This window comes from Miniopterus natalensis, chromosome 18 (genome assembly GCF_054644295.1).
Source record: "Miniopterus natalensis isolate mMinNat1 chromosome 18, mMinNat1.hap1, whole genome shotgun sequence".
NCBI lineage: Eukaryota > Metazoa > Chordata > Mammalia > Chiroptera > Miniopteridae > Miniopterus > Miniopterus natalensis.
Genome location: NC_142098.1, coordinates 23,040,976 through 23,057,456, shown reverse-complemented (window position 1 = coordinate 23,057,456; position 16,481 = coordinate 23,040,976). Strand labels below are relative to the sequence as shown.

Sequence of the window (16,481 nt, the reverse complement as noted above, 5' to 3'; positions counted from 1 at the left end):
GAAACGTCAATGATGAGAGAATCATTGATAGGCTGCCTCCTTCATGTCCCCTACTGGAGATTGAGCCCACAACCAGGGCATGTGCCCTGACGGGGAATTAAACTGCGTTCTCCCGGATCATAAGTCGATGCTCAACCACTGAGCCACTCCAGGGCCAAGATGTTGATTGAAAATGGATCTGGCAATAAGAATAAGATGGCTCAGCAACAAAATGAAGGAAGCTGGAAGACAATGCAGCAAATACTTCAATATTGGGTGGGAAATGATTTTTTTGAAAGTTTAATTTCCTTTAAACTTAAAAGCAGTGCATAGAAAATACATAATATTTTCCTTTTAATTCAAGATCTTTAGCAAGATTATTAGAGTTCCCTCTTTAAAGCCTTTGTTTTGGGAGCTTTTTAATACCATTTCTCCAATACTATAACTGGGATTTAGCATCAAATCGAGAAACTTTTCTAAAACAAAAATAGTAAGTATAAAAAAAAGTCATGAAATATTTAACAATGCTGTCTTTCGGTATATTTCCCAGACTAACAGAATGTATAAGAAATGGAAGAAACCAATTATTTTAAGGTAATATAACAATCAATCATGTATCACATTAGGAAACATTATCTTTTTTTAAAAGATTTAATTGATTTTTAGAGAGAGGAAGGGAGGGAGACATCCATGTGAGAACGAGACACGGATCAGCTGCCTCCTACATGACCCCTACTGGGGATTGACCCTGAAACCTGGTCACATGCCCTGAGAGTGAATCCAAGTGGCAACCTTTCTGTATACAGGACAACGCCCAACCAACTAAGCCACACTTGCAGGGACAGAAACGTTATCTTGAATTTAGAATTCTATCCCCAGTCAAATTGTGAATTGAGAGATTAAAAAAACCCCAAACATTTAGACTTTCAGGACTTAGAAAATATATATTTCATGTGCCCTTTGTAAGGGAGCTGAGTATATACTCCAGTAAAGTTAAAGAGTAATAACCAAGAAAGAGAAAGATGTGCAGTAGAAGAAATAGATTTAACCAGGAGGGTTAAACTGACTTCTGTGCAGTGGTCCTAGCAGCCACCTAGCCAGATTAGAACCAAACGAAGAGTGCTCTCTGGAAGAAGGGAATTGATTTCAAGCTATAGAGAAAGTGGTTAAGAAGCTCAAATTTTTGTTGTTAATCCTCACTGGAGGATAGTGTTTCCATTGAGTTTTAGAGAGAGTGGAGGGGAGGGAGAGAGGGAGGGAGACAGACAGAGATAAACAGAAAGAGAAAAATCAATGTAAGAGAGAAACATTGATCAGTTGCCTCCTGCATGCCTCATACCAGGGATTGAGCCAACAACCTGGGCATGTGCCCTGACCTGGAATTGAACCAGCAACTTTTCAGTACACAGGACGTCACCCAACCAACTGAGCAATACCAGCCAGGGCTAATAAATCCGGGGTTTTAAATACCTTCTCCATGATATTGTGAGCAGGGGCCAGTCTAGAGCCTGAAGCCTTATAGCTTGATGGAATCCTCCAATGAGGAGTCCTGAATCTTCAGCTTCAAGGTCAATCTATCACTGCCTCTTGCAAGAAAAGCAGAAAATGCCACATGCCCTTTGCCCTGCCTGCTTTGCAACAAAGATGTGGGTCCATAAGCCAGGTCCCACCCATCTAAGACCACACCCAGGCTGAGAATCAGAAGCTAGCACCCTCCAGAACCCCTCATGGTGCGTGATGGCAACAGTGAGGGCTGCTCCCTCATTTCCAGAGGTAATCAGCACAGTAGTTCTGGTGGCAATTGTCAGTTCCCAGACCAACTCTGTGCCCCAGTGGAATTTGCTATATTGTATTTGTGTGATCTCAAATCTGCTGCCTTGACCTTCCTAGAAGTTTTGTGAGCTTCTCCCCACTCCCCCCAACCCTTAGTCATTTTTCTGAGCTCAATACTAAGCCCTCTACACATCCAGCATCCCTTTAATAAAACTTTGCTCCAGAGCTAGGTGTTGTGATTTGCAGTTAGGAATTTTCCTCTGCTTTCCTGTAGGGCCCAGCCTGAAAGAACCACTACACCCCCACAATCTCATAGCAAGCCTGATCAGTTACATTCACCCTGTAACCTGTCTTCCAGGCACTGATCCTGCTGCCAATCTCTTGCTCCAGCACAGTCTCCACCTGGCTTGCCTCCCAGACCTTCCAAGCCTTCTCTCCCTCCACCTTTCCTCCTCATTGCCTCCCTCTAGGCTTGTCCAGGTGGCTCTCTTGATTCCGCACTCTGGGCCCAGAGCTCACTATTTCCTGTATCCTTAAGTTCTGGCTCCAGCTGTGGCTGCTTGCTCTTCCCTAGGGCAAAAAAGATGGGAAAACCTGACCCATCTTTGTCCAGGGGACAGGTCTCTGCAAGCCTCAGTCACTCTCTCCTCCCCAGTGCAGCCCCAGAGTAAAACCTTCCTCCTCCTTTCACCTTCCTTCTTACCATGTGACCTTGGACAAGTCCCTTCACTTTTGCATTTTGCTTGTTAAACTCTGCAGGCTGTAAACTCGAATCTCTATCACACAAGTTAATTATGTTTATTTCTGTAGTAGAATCTTTCCTGTCAGGCCAAATCCAAGGTTCCCCTTACCTGGGCAGGTGAGGGGGCTCTGTGGGCTCCTGGGAGATGGGACACAGAGAGGCTAAGGGGAGACAAGGTAAGAGGCATCTAGTATGATTTCTTGCTGAACATACAGGTGGATATAAATGTGAACGGCTTTGATGGAGTGTGGTGCCAGCGACATGGAGGGTGAGGGGGCATGGAGCCTGAGGTGTGTGGGGGGAGACGTGCAGACTTCAGGGGCCAGCTCACCACAGTGCCCCTCCACTCCCAGGCAGGGAGGAGACACCCTTCTCAGCTGCTGGAAGATGCATCATCCCAAGGGAGGTGAGAGAGGAGGGGAAAGAAAGAGTTTGAGTACGAGCCAAGTCGTCTGAGCTATTCCTAGTGCCCAGAGGAAGGGGGGCACTCGCTTTGCTTTCCATGAAGAATGTGCCTGATGGGAAACCAGCTCCAAGAAAAGAACTTAAGGAAAATAAAAAAGTGCCAATAAAGAAACAATGAGTTTGGGGGCGCAGTCCTTTCCTAATACAAAACAGGACTCCCAAACTCCCGGCCCCTCCAGTACCGGCCTGTGCCCGGTGTGCCCCGGCTCTCTCCCCACCATAGTTTCCTCCTGGTCCCGGCCACCGCCACAAACCGGGGCTCTCCGCTAAGCCCCCGGGTGCGCGTCGGTGGACGACGCCCAGCTGAAGCTGCTGGGGCCGCGCGGCAACACCAGGTCTAGGGCGAGGTCCCGCTGTTCGTCCTCGGAAAACACGGGCCTGTAGCCCAGCAGCTGCAGCGCGCCCGCGCACAGCTCCTGCACCCGGCGGATCTTGGCGAAGGAGAGCGCGTGGCGCCAGGCCTGGGAGACGTTGAGCGCGTCCCTGGACGTGGTCTTGAAGGCCTCGCGGCGCGCGCCGGGCCCTGACCCGTGCGTGATGTTGTGGATCCAGGCCTCCAGCTGGGGCGTGAGGCTCAGGCCGGCGAAGGCGTAGAGCGCGCGGATCTCGGGCAGCGGGGCTCGCGCCAGGTCCTCGAAGCGCACCAGGCGGTAGCGGCCACGCAAGAAGGGCGGCGGCTTGCGGGTGGCGGCCTCCGCGATGCGCACGTGGCTGCGGCACACCTCCCGCACCACGCGCAGGCCTGGGTCGGCCTCCACCCACGTGCCGTTGGTGCCCAGCACGATGCCGTTGTCGCGCGCCAGGGCCTTGGCCGTCTGCTCGCGCGAGCGCAGCACCGCCCGCGGGTCGCGCACCAGGTGCACGATATGGAGGTTGAGCGCCGGGTCGGCGAGCAGCGGGTACAGCACCTGCAGGTTGAAGAAGCGCACCTCCTTGAGCACCACGTGGCTGTAGGAGCGGCAGGCCTCCCGGGCCAGGCCGAAGGGCCTCCGTGCGCACAGCGGCTTGCACACGGCCTCGCTGCTGATGGCTCCCCGCTGAAAGGCACTGCAGGCGGGCGGCGAGCACAGCGCGCGGCTCACCGCCCACTGGAAGAGGTCCGAGAGGTTGCGACGCCAGGGCAGGTAGGCATCGAACACGTCCATGTCGCACAGGAACACCGAGCGCACCAGGTCACGCACGGCCATGTGCAGCGCGGGCGCACTGCCCTGCGACAGGGCAGACCACACGTGCCACGCGGGCTCCATCAGGTAGAAGACGTCCGGGTGCTGGCTGAAGAGCTGGCCCACGAAGGACGAGCCGGAGCGCCAGGAGGACAGCACCAGCACGTGCACGCGGTCCTCGCGCCCCGCGGGGGAGGTCAGCCTGGGCCGGGAGACCAGGAAGAGCAGGAGGCCAGTCTGCGCCAGCAGGAGCGCGGTCACCGCCGTGCTGGAGACGCGTGGCAGCCACATGCTGCAGCAGGGAGCCTGTGGGAGGGGAGTTCAGCTGTTAGGGACCACGGCTCGCTCGCCCATCCCACACCCCACACCCCGACTTCTGCCCAGTGATTGCAGGGAGCAGCCTTGGGAATGTGATGTTAAGACCTAAGCCACCATCTAGTCTATGCAGAGCCAAAGGCCTGTGGCAGAGTACAAGGGGAATCCTCTTTTCCTCTCTTTTCTTCCTCTCTTCCTCCCTCCCTCCCTATCTGAAGAAAAAAAAAAAAAAAAAATATATATATATATATATATATATTTAAAATACTCCTGCCTTTCAGTTAAGAATTCCTTTTAGGGAGACAGTTTTAGGTTGTTTAGCCAAACACTGGTCCTGGAGTACTGGAATGAGCATGGGGGCAGGGGGAATGTCCTGTAACTGATTAACTTGCATTTTCTACACGGTGAGCTTCTTCATTGTTTGAATTTTTTTTTAACAAGCTGATACAACTTTTGTTACTAAAAGTAAACAAATAAATAAAAGACAAAGAACAGCGACTGCTGCCATCGCCCATGGGGAGGGAAGCGCTGCAGGATGCATGGACTCCAGAGGGAGGGTATCTTTCTGGAGCCTGTGAGTTTGCAGAAGAAACAAGTTCAGGGAGAGGTAGGATGGAGCTAGAGAAGCCAGGAGGTGAGAGCGGAGTCCGGCCCCTGGCGGCTGCTTGCCCTTTCCCTGCTGAGGTTACTCACCACTGTCCAGGGCTGCTGGGATAACTGCCCACCTCAATCACAAATCCATGGGAGATGCCTGGAGGGGCTTCAGGTCCTGAGAAAGCAGGAGGGAGGCTGGGTCAGAGCCCCACAGGGGAAGAGAACCCTGCCCCTGGCTGTACCAGGTGCTGGATACAGTTTTCCAAATGAGTGAACTGACTGCCTCTCCGGCTAAGTGCAGCAGAGAGGACTGGCTTTGAGTCCCTCCCATGCCACTTAGGAGCTGTGAGACCTGAGGCAAATAAATGACTTGACTTCTCCAAGGCTCAATTTCCTCCTTTGTAATTTTGGGATAACATTTAACCTCTTAAAGTTGTGAGGAATGCTGGCTTGGTAAGGTGCCATACTTATTCCCCATGTTACTGCTGTAGTGTTGAGCTGTCTGGAGGGGAGGAACCATGGGAGATCACCTAAATGAGATACACTGAAGTCACCTATGCTTGGAATCCAGCACTTCCCAGGCCCACCTCTAGCCCCCAAGCACCCCTGAGTCCTTTGGTGAATCTTTAAAATGTCATGCTTGTGCTGCAAAAAGAACAGTGAGCCTCCCACACCCCAAGGTCCTCGAGTTTTCTCCTCTTTGCACCTGTCGCTCCTACAATGATCAAGGATGAGGTGCTTTGGAAGGAAGGGGCTTGGGAGTTTCCTCCTTGCTTGCACAGCATTTGCTCCCTAATAACACCCTCCCTGTCCATGTCACCACTGAGAGAACCCAGGGTCTAGATTGTGAGCAGATCCCATCTCTGCTCCTTCCCCTTATCGAGAGGCTGCAGGAGTGGGTGGTGGAAGCCCAACAGCTGCCATCTGCTGACTCTAGAGCTGCCTCCTGAGTCCCATGCCCACTCCTGGAAAACCTGAAAGACAAGAGTAGCCACCCATCTGCTCTGCACTTATCTCCTCTCCTTGAGGGTGTGCTTCCCCTGAGAACAGGGGAGGAGAGGAAGGGAACTTGTATCTTATGTGCCGACACAAATCATTTCAAGTGTGAGATGCTTTACATTCACTCTACGATTTATCTCCATGGCCCCTGAGGTGGGCATTATGATCTCAGTTTTTTAAGTAAAGGACCCAAGGCTTGGAGAGACAGCAGGAAGCTAGGACTCCAACCCAGAACTTCCATCGCTAAGTTCCTGGCACTTTCGGATCAGACTTCTGACCTCTCCAGTCCGAGAGGTCCCTGCAGAGTGCGGGATCCTGATGTTTTGGCTCAAACACAGCTGCCCTGGCAGTCCAGCCCTCCCCTGGAGAGAAGGATCTTGACCACAGGCCAAGGTGTTTGTTACCTGCACTCCAGGGAAGCCAGAGGTCTTCTTAAGTGACTCACAATACAGGAACTGCTATCTGATCCTGTTATTGGAACTCAAGAACTAGGAAGGGGAGTTGAAACATCCTATGCCAAGCAGGGTGTCCAGAGAAGTCCAGGTCCCCATAAGGAGCCTTATGTTCAGCCCCAGGGTTCAAAGTTAGGAAGAACTTGTTAGGCAGGCACTGTGATGTGTACTTCAGCTTTGTGATTGAACTTTACCCTTCCTGAGTCTGTAGGAGGTAGAAATTAACCCTGTTTTAATTGAGGCAGTGGGCTCAGAGAAATGAATACTCAGCTAGTAAGGCACAGAGCAGAGGTTTAAATCCAAGTGCCAGACCCCTAACACAAGGCTCTGAAGTGGGTCCCATTCCTAAGCCTTTGCCCACTGAAGTTCCCCATCCTGGAAGGCCTATCCCTTCCCCTATGAATTCTTTCCTTTTTAAAGTCCTTTTTTAGAGGTATATATTTATTATATGTTCAGTTTTTGGAAAAGGTATCACACAGAAGTAGCACAAAATAATAAATGTACAGATGAAGGCATTGTGGCCTTGTGTTTTATTTGTGAAAAATTAGATAAGGGGTCCTATTCTCTGGCAGACACAGCCCCACACTGGAGCACAAGAGCCACTCAGTCAAAAGGAAGTGACATTCTCCATCCCCCACATCTCCAACAGAGGCAACCCTGCCTCCAACTCCCACCAAGTCTTTGATGGTGTTGATAATGATGATGAAAATAACCCTATATTTCAGGGGAGGAGGGTGGGAGTAAAGTACAAGAGGCCATAGAAAGAATAGAAAGCTCCCTCTTCTACCCTGACACCCAGGACCACCTTCCACTGTCTCAAGTGACTGAAGCTGTCTTGTAAAGATAGTCTTTGGGAAATTTATTTTTGTCAAAATAATCCACATAGCTTGCCTGGCCAGGCAGCTCTGTTGGTTGGAGCGTTGTCCTGTGCACCAAAAGGTTTGAGTCCCGGTCAGGGCACATCCCCAGGTTGCAGGTTTGGTCCCTGGTCGGGGTGAATACATCAGAGGCAACCAGTCGACGTTTCTCACATTGATGTCTCTCTCTCTCTCTCTTTTCCTCTCTCTCTAAAAAAAAAAATCAATAAAAACATATCCTTGGGTGAGCATTAAAATAGTAATGATAATAATAATAATCCACATAGCTTGAATAAGCATAAGTTAGCCTTAAGTTTACACAAGAGAGTGACCATATCAGTTCCCCTTGAAAGGGGAATGAAAAAGCTGGGGAAAGACATTTTATAGTAAATCCTTTTTTGTACCTTCTGAATTGAACATAAGAACATATTACCTATTTTTAAATAACCATATTAAAAGACTTTTAAATGTACATAGTTTAAAAAGACAAATAGTTACAAGTCATTCTCTTGCTCCAGAATCCCACTTAACAAAAGCTTTCAAGTTTGTTAGCTGTTTCTTCTGCTAATTCTTTCTATTTCTTTTTTTTTTTTAGCATCAATTATGACTGTTACAATTTATGGCATTTTATAGTCCGTTATTATAATGAAAGGTAAGGATTTGTCTTCTCTATACACATACACACACACAGAAAGAGAGGTGCCCATACACTTTTCTTCCCCCTCTCACCTCCTAAGATAAGTTTTGGTTAAGTCAATATTCAAAATTTACATTTTATGACTTTATAAAACAGTTCACAGCTGAAGTACATAATACACTAAGAGTACGTTTCCTTTCTTGAATAACCCTGTGTTTCCATCAGAGTTAAACTGCCTTAGAGGTTAAAACTCTAATAGAAGGGTTGAAAGATAAAATTGAAGAAATGGAGAAAGTAGAACAAGAAAGATGGGTAAAAGATGGGAAGCAGAGAAAAAAGAAAAAAGCAAGAGGCAATCCAGGGGGTTCAATGTCCATTTTATAGTAAATCCTATCATGGTAGAGCTGACAAATCTAGTTGGGAACATTAAAGACACAACCATGAGAAGGTGAAGGGACTGGATGGTGGTCTGAGTGAGTGGCCCAGTCACCCAGCGCCATGGGAGGCGTCATGATGGTCCTGGCATGCATATGTCCCTCCTGGATTCTGGCAAAAACCCCCACCTGGCCTCCCTCCAATCCATACGGCACAGAGCCACCAGAGCTGCCGACACCACACATTTCATCATGTCAATCTCCTACCCAGGCGCCTTCTGCTTTCCAACCTCCCTTCCCATGATTCCTAAACAGCATCCTATGCCTCAGATGATCTGGGATCGTTACTGCTCCTCGGGCAAGTTCCATGCTCCCCTACTCGGCCACTGTGAGGACCCAGCCCTGACTCCCACCCAGAGTCCTCGCAGCTTCCTCCGAAGACGCCTCATCCGTGCCTCCCTCAAGGCACGCCCCACAGTGTCCTGCACGACAAGGCCTCCCCTTCGTGTCTGTGAGCAACCCGAGGCTGGGGTTGTGTTTTTCCCCAGTGGGCATCCATTCCAAGGCATCTAGTATGGGGCTTGACTCTGCAGAGGTGCACTAGACAGGGTTGCTTGTGTCTACTCAGGACCTGTTCCCCTTCCTTCTGACAACAGCCTCTAGATTTCTCTTTGAGGATCCACCCTTCACCCACATAAAGTGCATGCGGTATGCATGGGGCTGACCCTCCACCCCCTGGCTTATCTATATATTCCACACACTCTCCACGCACCACAGCGACTGGCTTAAGGAATGGATATCAGCCCCAAATCCAATCTGAGGACTTCCATAGATCTGGCCCGGGTGAAAAGCCAACACAGAAGAGACGGAGCAGACAGAGGAAGAGGAAGAGTCCATACAAGCTGACAGCATCTGGATACAGCTGTGCAGGACTCACCACGGACCTCTCAGTTGGGAAATATATTGTTTTTGCTTAAGACACTGTGAGTTTCTGTCACTTCCTACCAAGAGTTCTGATTAGGTAGCGGATCCCCTGGGTGGGGTGGGGTGAGGGTAGAACTATAAAGGAGCGGGGGCAGAGCTTCTGGAGGGCTGGTCATGCTCTGGTTCTTGATGAGGATGCTAACTACACATGCGTGCTTGATTTGTGAAAAGTCAAAGGGTTATACTTACATGATCTGTACTCTTTTCTGTATATATGTTTCAATAAAAAGTTCAAAGTCCTGACTAAGACAGTAAGTGTCATATCGGGGAAGGTGCTGAAGACTGAACAAGTAAAGGATAATATTTGCTGATTGCAATCAATTACTCTGTGATCCAAATCCAAAGGGAGTCATTCCCCACTTATCCCACATTTCTTTCTGCTGAGCATCTTAAAATTACAGTACCTTCTACACCTACACATCCCTGGCTATTTCTTTGCCTGAGAGATATAGGAAGGAGCTATTGTTCTGCCGGATTTGCAGACAGGTAAACTGAGTAAGGGCAGGGAATGGTTTGCCGTGGTAGGGTCTGAGCTGGAACCCAGGAATCTACCTCTCTGGGCAGCACTGACTTGTAGCCCAACTCTGTCTGCCCTTAACTCAGCAGCAGCTCCTGTCACCAGCCTCTCCCAGCCCTGGCAAAGAATCTAAGGGACTGAAATGTAATAGTAGGTACAAATCCCTGGCTCAGATTTCTCTCAGTTTGGCGTCAGCTGGAGACCATCCCTGTTCAGGAATCCCAAAGGTCAGAGAAAATGAGTTCTGGATGCGGGATCAGTGGATTCTAGGTAATCAAGGGTCACCCCAGGGCCAAGGCAGTGGGGGAGGGGCATCCATTAGGAAGAAGGCTGAAAAGGAGGAAAAGAGAAAAGTAAAATACGTGTCTGGCCGGCATCACTCAGCAGTTGAGCATTACCTATGATCCGGGAGATGGTGGTTCGATTCCTGGTCAGGGCACATGCCGGGGTTTCCGGCTCAGTCCCCAGTGGGGGCCCTGAGGGAGGCAAGAGATCAATGACTCTCATCATTGATGTTTCTATCTCTCTCTCCCCCTCTCTCTTCCTCTCTCCGAAATCAGTTAAGACATTGAAAAAAGAAAAGGAGAGGAAAATACGAGAAAAAAGAAAATAAAGCAGAGAGGGAGGAAAGAGAGAAAGGAGGAAGATGAGTGTTTATGGTGGGGTGGGAACAAGGACCATCAGTAAATACCATCTATTTAGGGCTTCCTATATGCCGAGCCTTTTCCACCCAACAACCAATTTAATCTTCACAACACCCTATGAAGTGGACCTGATGCTTCTCCCTATTTTACAGATGAAGAAACTGAGGTTTAGAAAGATTAAGGAACTTGCCTAGAGGACAAGAATTTGAACCCTAGTTGTCTAAGTTTAGAGCTTCTGTCTATATAGTATCAAGTGGAGAAACACAAGTAAGGAAACATACACAGATACACATACCAAGTGTGTTAATTGTGTATGATACCAACTGTGTTAAAAATACATGAATATCAAGAAAATAAAAGGACACCGATTGATGGGAGAAAATGTTTGCAAATCATATATACAGCAAAAGACTTATATCTGGAATATATAAAATGCTGTTACAACTCCACAATAAAAGACAGCCTGATTTTAAAATGGGCAAAGGATTTGAGCAGAAACTTCTCCAAAAAAGATGTACAGCTAGCCTATAAGCACATGAAAAGTTGCCTGACATTTTTAGTCATTAGAGAAATGCAAAACAAAACTACAATGCGAGCCCACTTTCCATCCACTAGGCTGGCTATAATGAAAACGATAGACAATAACAAGTGCGAGAACCAGGAGAAAGTGGACCCCTCGGACACTGCCCATGGGAATGGGAAACGGAGCAGGTGCTGTGGAAACTGGCAGCTCCAAAACGTTTAAACAGAGTGACCAAGTGATGTAGCAACTCCACTCCAAAATACAGGGTGTCCCCCCAAAACGTACACACACTTTAACAGTTGATAGCTCAATTGATGTTTCTTTTCAGATTTAACCCATTGGAATTAAATGAGTTAAATCAAATACATTTTTGGGACACTCTGTATTTGGCCAAGAGAACTGAAAACATATACCCACACAAAAACTTGTTTATGGCTCTCCCTCCTGGGAGCATGCTCCTGTGTCTTTCCCTTCCTTCCCCCCCTCCCAGGGGCATTAGCATTAGCTTCCTCCATCCCAAGCTCCAAGGGCCCTTCCTTTGCCTCTAGAACTTGTTTCCTAAGCCCATTTCTTCTAGGAATTGCTTCTTCTACTTCTGTGATTTTCTAAATAAATGTTCTCTTATAGTTCGGGTCTTGGCTCCGAATTCTTTACTAGCCAGAACCCAAGTACCAAGGTTGCTGAACCCAAGTCCAGTCTGACCCCACAGGTCTAACACCCAGTGCGTTCCTGTCGCCTACAACACAACCATTTTGTATTATTGAGCCAAAGAAAGAATGTCTCAATAAGTTAATTCTAGACTTGGAGTGTCATACAATTTAGTGAAAAGGACAATGTTACCATACCAATTAAGTAGAAGGTGCAATTATTTGCCTTTTGAAGCCAATTGGAGCTCTAGGAATAGACTAAATAAAAAAATAAATAACTAGTTTATGAGCTGTCATGGCATTATTCATAATGGCCCCAAAGTGGAAACATTTCAAATGTCCAGCAATTGGTGAATGTGATATATCCATATAACTGAATATTACCTGGCAATAAAAAAGAATTGAAGCACCAACACATGCTACAACATGGATGAAACTTGAGGTGACTAACACACAACACTGAATATATTATAAACCAGTGAATTGTATACTTTAAAAGGTTGAACTTTAAGGTATGTGTAATATTTCTCAGTAAAGCTGTTATAAAAAATACACAAATGTGTATAGGAGGAAATCTGGAAGGATGAGAGCTGAATATTAGTGGTTATTTTTCTATGGCTAGATTACAGGTAATGATTTTTCTTGTTAGTGTTTTGCTGCATTTTCCGGATAGTCTACAATAAACTTTTATTACTTTGGTGATCATAAAATCAATTTGTTCTTTTTAGTTGGTTAAAGGAGGCATGGGTGGAGTTTGCCTGCTCCAGCTTTCATTGCAGAGAGAGAGGTGCCTGCAAATGTACCTCCCAGCTGATGTGGTACCCAGAGGACAGGGGCATGGGATGAATAACCTTCTATGCAGTGATAGGTGTCAAGGCTCACATGCCCACCCTCAGCCCTGTGAGCTGGGCTGGGCTATGGCAGAACATGTGCTGGCCCTAGCACATCTGGCCATCTCTCTGCCTGCCCTATGAGCAACTGCATGGCATCAGCCAGAGTCAGGGAGGCTGGAGTTGCACAGCCCAGATACTGCTGGAGGAAATAGATTTGCCTGCAATAACCTATTGGGAAATTAGTCTGGAAAAAGAGCCCTGAGAGCGACCCCCTCCCCCAGCTCAGGGTCACCCTGGGGGAACTTTAGAGCAGATAACACATTAACCCCTTTCCCTAGCTCTGAGCTTTGGGGATCTTTAAAGTACACTTTGCACAGCACCTAATTTGGTCTAAATCATAGACCCTGACAGCTGGAGGGCCCTACAGTCTGGGGCTCCCACCTGTTCTCACTAGTAACATGCACGCAATATGGAGGTAAGGAGTGCACATTTAGCACATTCCCATGTTTCCCCAGGTGCTGACTGAGCCCTTTTATTACAGAGATAATCTGCGATGTTCTCCGGTTTATTTTTGTAACCTTTTCTTCTGATTGATTGATTTTTAAAAAGTAAATAATTCTTACAAGTCAATGACATAAAAACAGGAAGTGTTTTAAAAGAAAACAAGTCAAAACACATAACAGGTTGTGGACCTTGTTTGAATTCTGATCCAAACCAATCAACCGCAAGAAGGTATCTTTAAAGTAAGCAGAGAAATTTTAATATGAACTGAGTATTAGGTGATATTGAGAAATTATTGTTAATGCTATTATCACTACCCAGAATGCTCTTGTTCATACATTTCAGTACCTACCTTCCCTTCCTAGACCAGGGGCAGGACCCAGTCTGTCTCCTCACAGGGAGTGGGAGGTAGCACAGTGACCAATAGTGTGACCCACACTTGATCATTTACTGTGATCCTGGGCAAATTACTTAATCTCTCTGTGCTTTTTTTCCTTTTCTTTCCTAATCTATAAAATGGGGGAAATAATACAGGGGTGGGCAAACGTAGGTTTACATAATACAAGTAAATAATACAATAATTAATAAATAAATACAACACAAATAACTGTTTCACATACTCACAACTGTAAACCTACTTTTGCCCATCCCTGCAGAATCCAAGGCATAGGCTGGATTTGACGATTAAATGAGTTAATATTTATAAAGCACTCAGATCAATGTCTGGCACAAAGTACACTTACAAGTATTTATTCAGGAGTGTTCCAAACCCTGGGTTACAACTAGATTCTATGAATCCAAGGGAATCCTTGGATTTCATAAGGAAAACTCACGGACAACAGTCTAACCAGGTTCAGGTGACCCTAGAGCCCTAGCAACAGAATGTGGAAAGCCAGGCCGGGGCAGAACATGTACATACAAAACATAAAACAGCGAGTAAAGGCCAGAAGCCTGGCTTCTGAAGCCAGACTGGGTTCCAATCCTGCCTCTATAACCAGTGAGGGTGTGACTTTGAGTAAGTCACTCCTAAGCTCTCTAGGCTTCAGCTGACTCCCTAGTAAAGGGACTATCACAGCACCTACTGTACGGGTTGGAGAGGAGTAGATGGAACAATCTAATCCTTAGCATGGCCAGCGCTCACTGAACACACTGTTCTTTTATTATTATTATTATTGTTGATTGATTTTAGAGAAAGAGGCAGGAAAAGAGAAGGGAAGGAGAGAGAAGAGGGAAACATCGATGTGAGAGAGAAACACTGACCAGACCCGCCACTTGGGTATGGGCCGCGACTGGGAATCTAACCGGGACCTTCCTGCGCGAGACGCTCAGCCAAGCGAGCCCCGCGGGCGGCGCGCCGCACACTGTTCCTGTTAGCTCTGGCTCCCTCACTCACGGTTGCAGGGCAGCCAAATCCTTTCTGCTCTGTAGGCCTCACTGTGCCCATCCTCATATTTCTGGCACAAGAGGGAAGAGAAAGGAGGGTTAACATTTGCTGGGCCACCTCCGCTGAGGCCGAGAAAGGTCTCTATTGTTGCCCAAACAGCGGCTGCCAGACGCAAATCAGCTGGATCCGGTTCCAAATCCACTCACCAAGCTGCTTTTCCGCAAGATTCCGCGGAAAAAGCCCTTGGAGCGCTATCTAAATTAAAGCCACCCTTTGAAACTCAAGTTTCAAGAGATAAGGGGACCCCAGCAGTGATTTCCTGGGCAGCTGAAGCCCCAGGAAGACACTTTCAAACTAGTGCCTGGGGCAGCGATGCCTTTCGCACGGTCTGATAGGACAGCCACCCTCGGCTCCTCTCCTCCCCCCCAACCCGACCCCCAGGTGCAAAATCAATGCCCACCCCTCCACCCCCCCGCTCCAACTGTGCCCCTGGCCCAGCCCCCCGCCCGCCGAGGCGGGGGCACCCGCGCGGAGAGCGGATGAACCAACATACCCCAAAGCTCGGGGTCCTTGGCTGACCTGGCGCGGCTCCCGAGGCTCCGCAGAGGCTTCCCGTCGTCTCGTCCAAGTTGCGCTCCACAGCCTGCTGTCTCTTCGCAGCGAGTCCGCAGGGGCCGGTCTCAAGGTTACTAAGGGGCACCCGGTGATCCCAGGGATGGGAGGGATTTACGGATACAAGATATTGGAGGCACCTGGGGACCCAACGCGGAGGGAACCTGGGAACAGGGCAGGAGTTCCCGGGAAAGAGAGGCGTCACAAGAATGGCATGTTGGGGTGGGGTGAGTCCTGGAACTACAAGGACCAGATTCCTCCCGACCCAGGGTCCCCGCCCGTACCGGTCCCGGGGCCCCGCGCTACCTGCGCGCCGCCGGCTCGGAGCGGAGCGCACACAATGAGCAGCTTTCAGACGTGGCTGCGGTCCCGGAGCCGGCAGGCGGGAGCCAGGGCGGGAGGGAAGGAAGAAGCCGGTTGGCCCCCGGCTCCGGCTACCCAGCCCGCCACGGTCCGAGGGGCCACGCCTCGGGGGAGGGGCAGCTGCCCAGGGGCGGGCGCAGGAGGATCCGGGATAACTGGGGGCACAGGTAGGCTCTCGGGGGCTGCAGGACGCGCACTGTTTGCACGAGGATGTCAAAGGGTGCTAGCAGAGTCACCTCTCATCTCACTAAGGGACCAAAACAGTTGTCTCCTTCTCCAGTCCCGAGAAGGGAGACTCCCGGGAGCACAAAAGGCCCTTGTGAAGGAAAAAAAAAATTTTGAAAAAAAATCTTAATTTTGCCCTTCCTCGCTCTCGGTGGCATCCTCGCAGCGAAGTGACTTGGAATCCAAACCGGCTTCCCAAGGCCCCAGCCTTCAGCCCTAAGCCAAGTACAAAGCACCCTGATGCCAAGTGAACCCACAAAGTAGTGGAGCTGCGAGGGGCCCAGAGTCAGGTGGCCCCACTGGGGCTAGGTCCGCAGCGGGCTGGCTGTCTCCTCTAGTCCCTCCCCTGCTCTAGCCAAGAGGGCAGCAAGTTCGGATAAATACAGGATAGGTTTCAATAAAACAGATTTCCCCCGCTACAGATAACAGAGCAGAGTCCAGGCATCTGGAAAATGATAGACAATTCTGGCCTCTGGTCATCCGTGGTGGGTTCTAAAGGAAGCCTCGGCTGTTGGAGTATATAGATTAGTGCATTCTTTCCAGGATGCGGTTTGGCAAAATGAGTTAAAATCCTTAAGAACGGTCATAAGCTTTTTGAATTAGTAATTCCTTTCTAGGATCTTTCTTAAGGAAATAAACCAGCAACAAGGGTTTGTACATGGGGTTCATAGAAGTGTTTATGACAGCAAAAAAAATTTAGAAACAATACAAAAGATTAGAAAGATGTGTACCAGAATGCCAACAGGGGTAACTTCTGGGTAGCGAAGTTACAACGTATTTTCTTTAGGTTTCTGTAATTACACATTTCCTCCAATAAGCATTTAGAACCTCTCTGGTCAGAAACTTCTTTTTAAAAGCATGAACTTGAAAGGGGAAAAGATATAGAATTGCTTTATTA

General features: G+C 48.5%; 1 protein-coding gene across 2 annotated transcripts; it reads right to left on the bottom strand.

Moving 5' to 3' along the window:
* Positions 1-251: 251 nt before the first annotated feature.
* Positions 252-15,304, bottom strand: CHST6 (carbohydrate sulfotransferase 6). 2 transcript variants are annotated; one of them, XM_016196704.2, is made up of 3 exons: positions 14,963-15,304; positions 5,131-5,206; positions 252-4,428 (listed from the first exon to the last, which is right to left on the bottom strand). In XM_016196704.2, exon 3 carries the CDS (start codon positions 4,411-4,413, stop codon positions 3,226-3,228), a length of 1,188 nt encoding a protein of 395 aa, XP_016052190.2. In that variant the 5' UTR covers positions 4,414-4,428; positions 5,131-5,206; positions 14,963-15,304; the 3' UTR covers positions 252-3,225. The 2 variants fall into 2 exon arrangements, with proteins under 2 accessions (XP_016052190.2, XP_087683477.1); XM_087827351.1 differs by having other exon boundaries at positions 14,937-15,303.
* Positions 15,305-16,481: the final 1,177 nt, after the last annotated feature.

What these genes read in the sequence shown, in the direction of transcription:
- CHST6 (XM_016196704.2), bottom strand. Translation starts at nt 4,413, where the DNA reads ATGTGGCTGCCACGCGTCTCCAGCACGGCGGTGACCGCGCTCCTGCTG.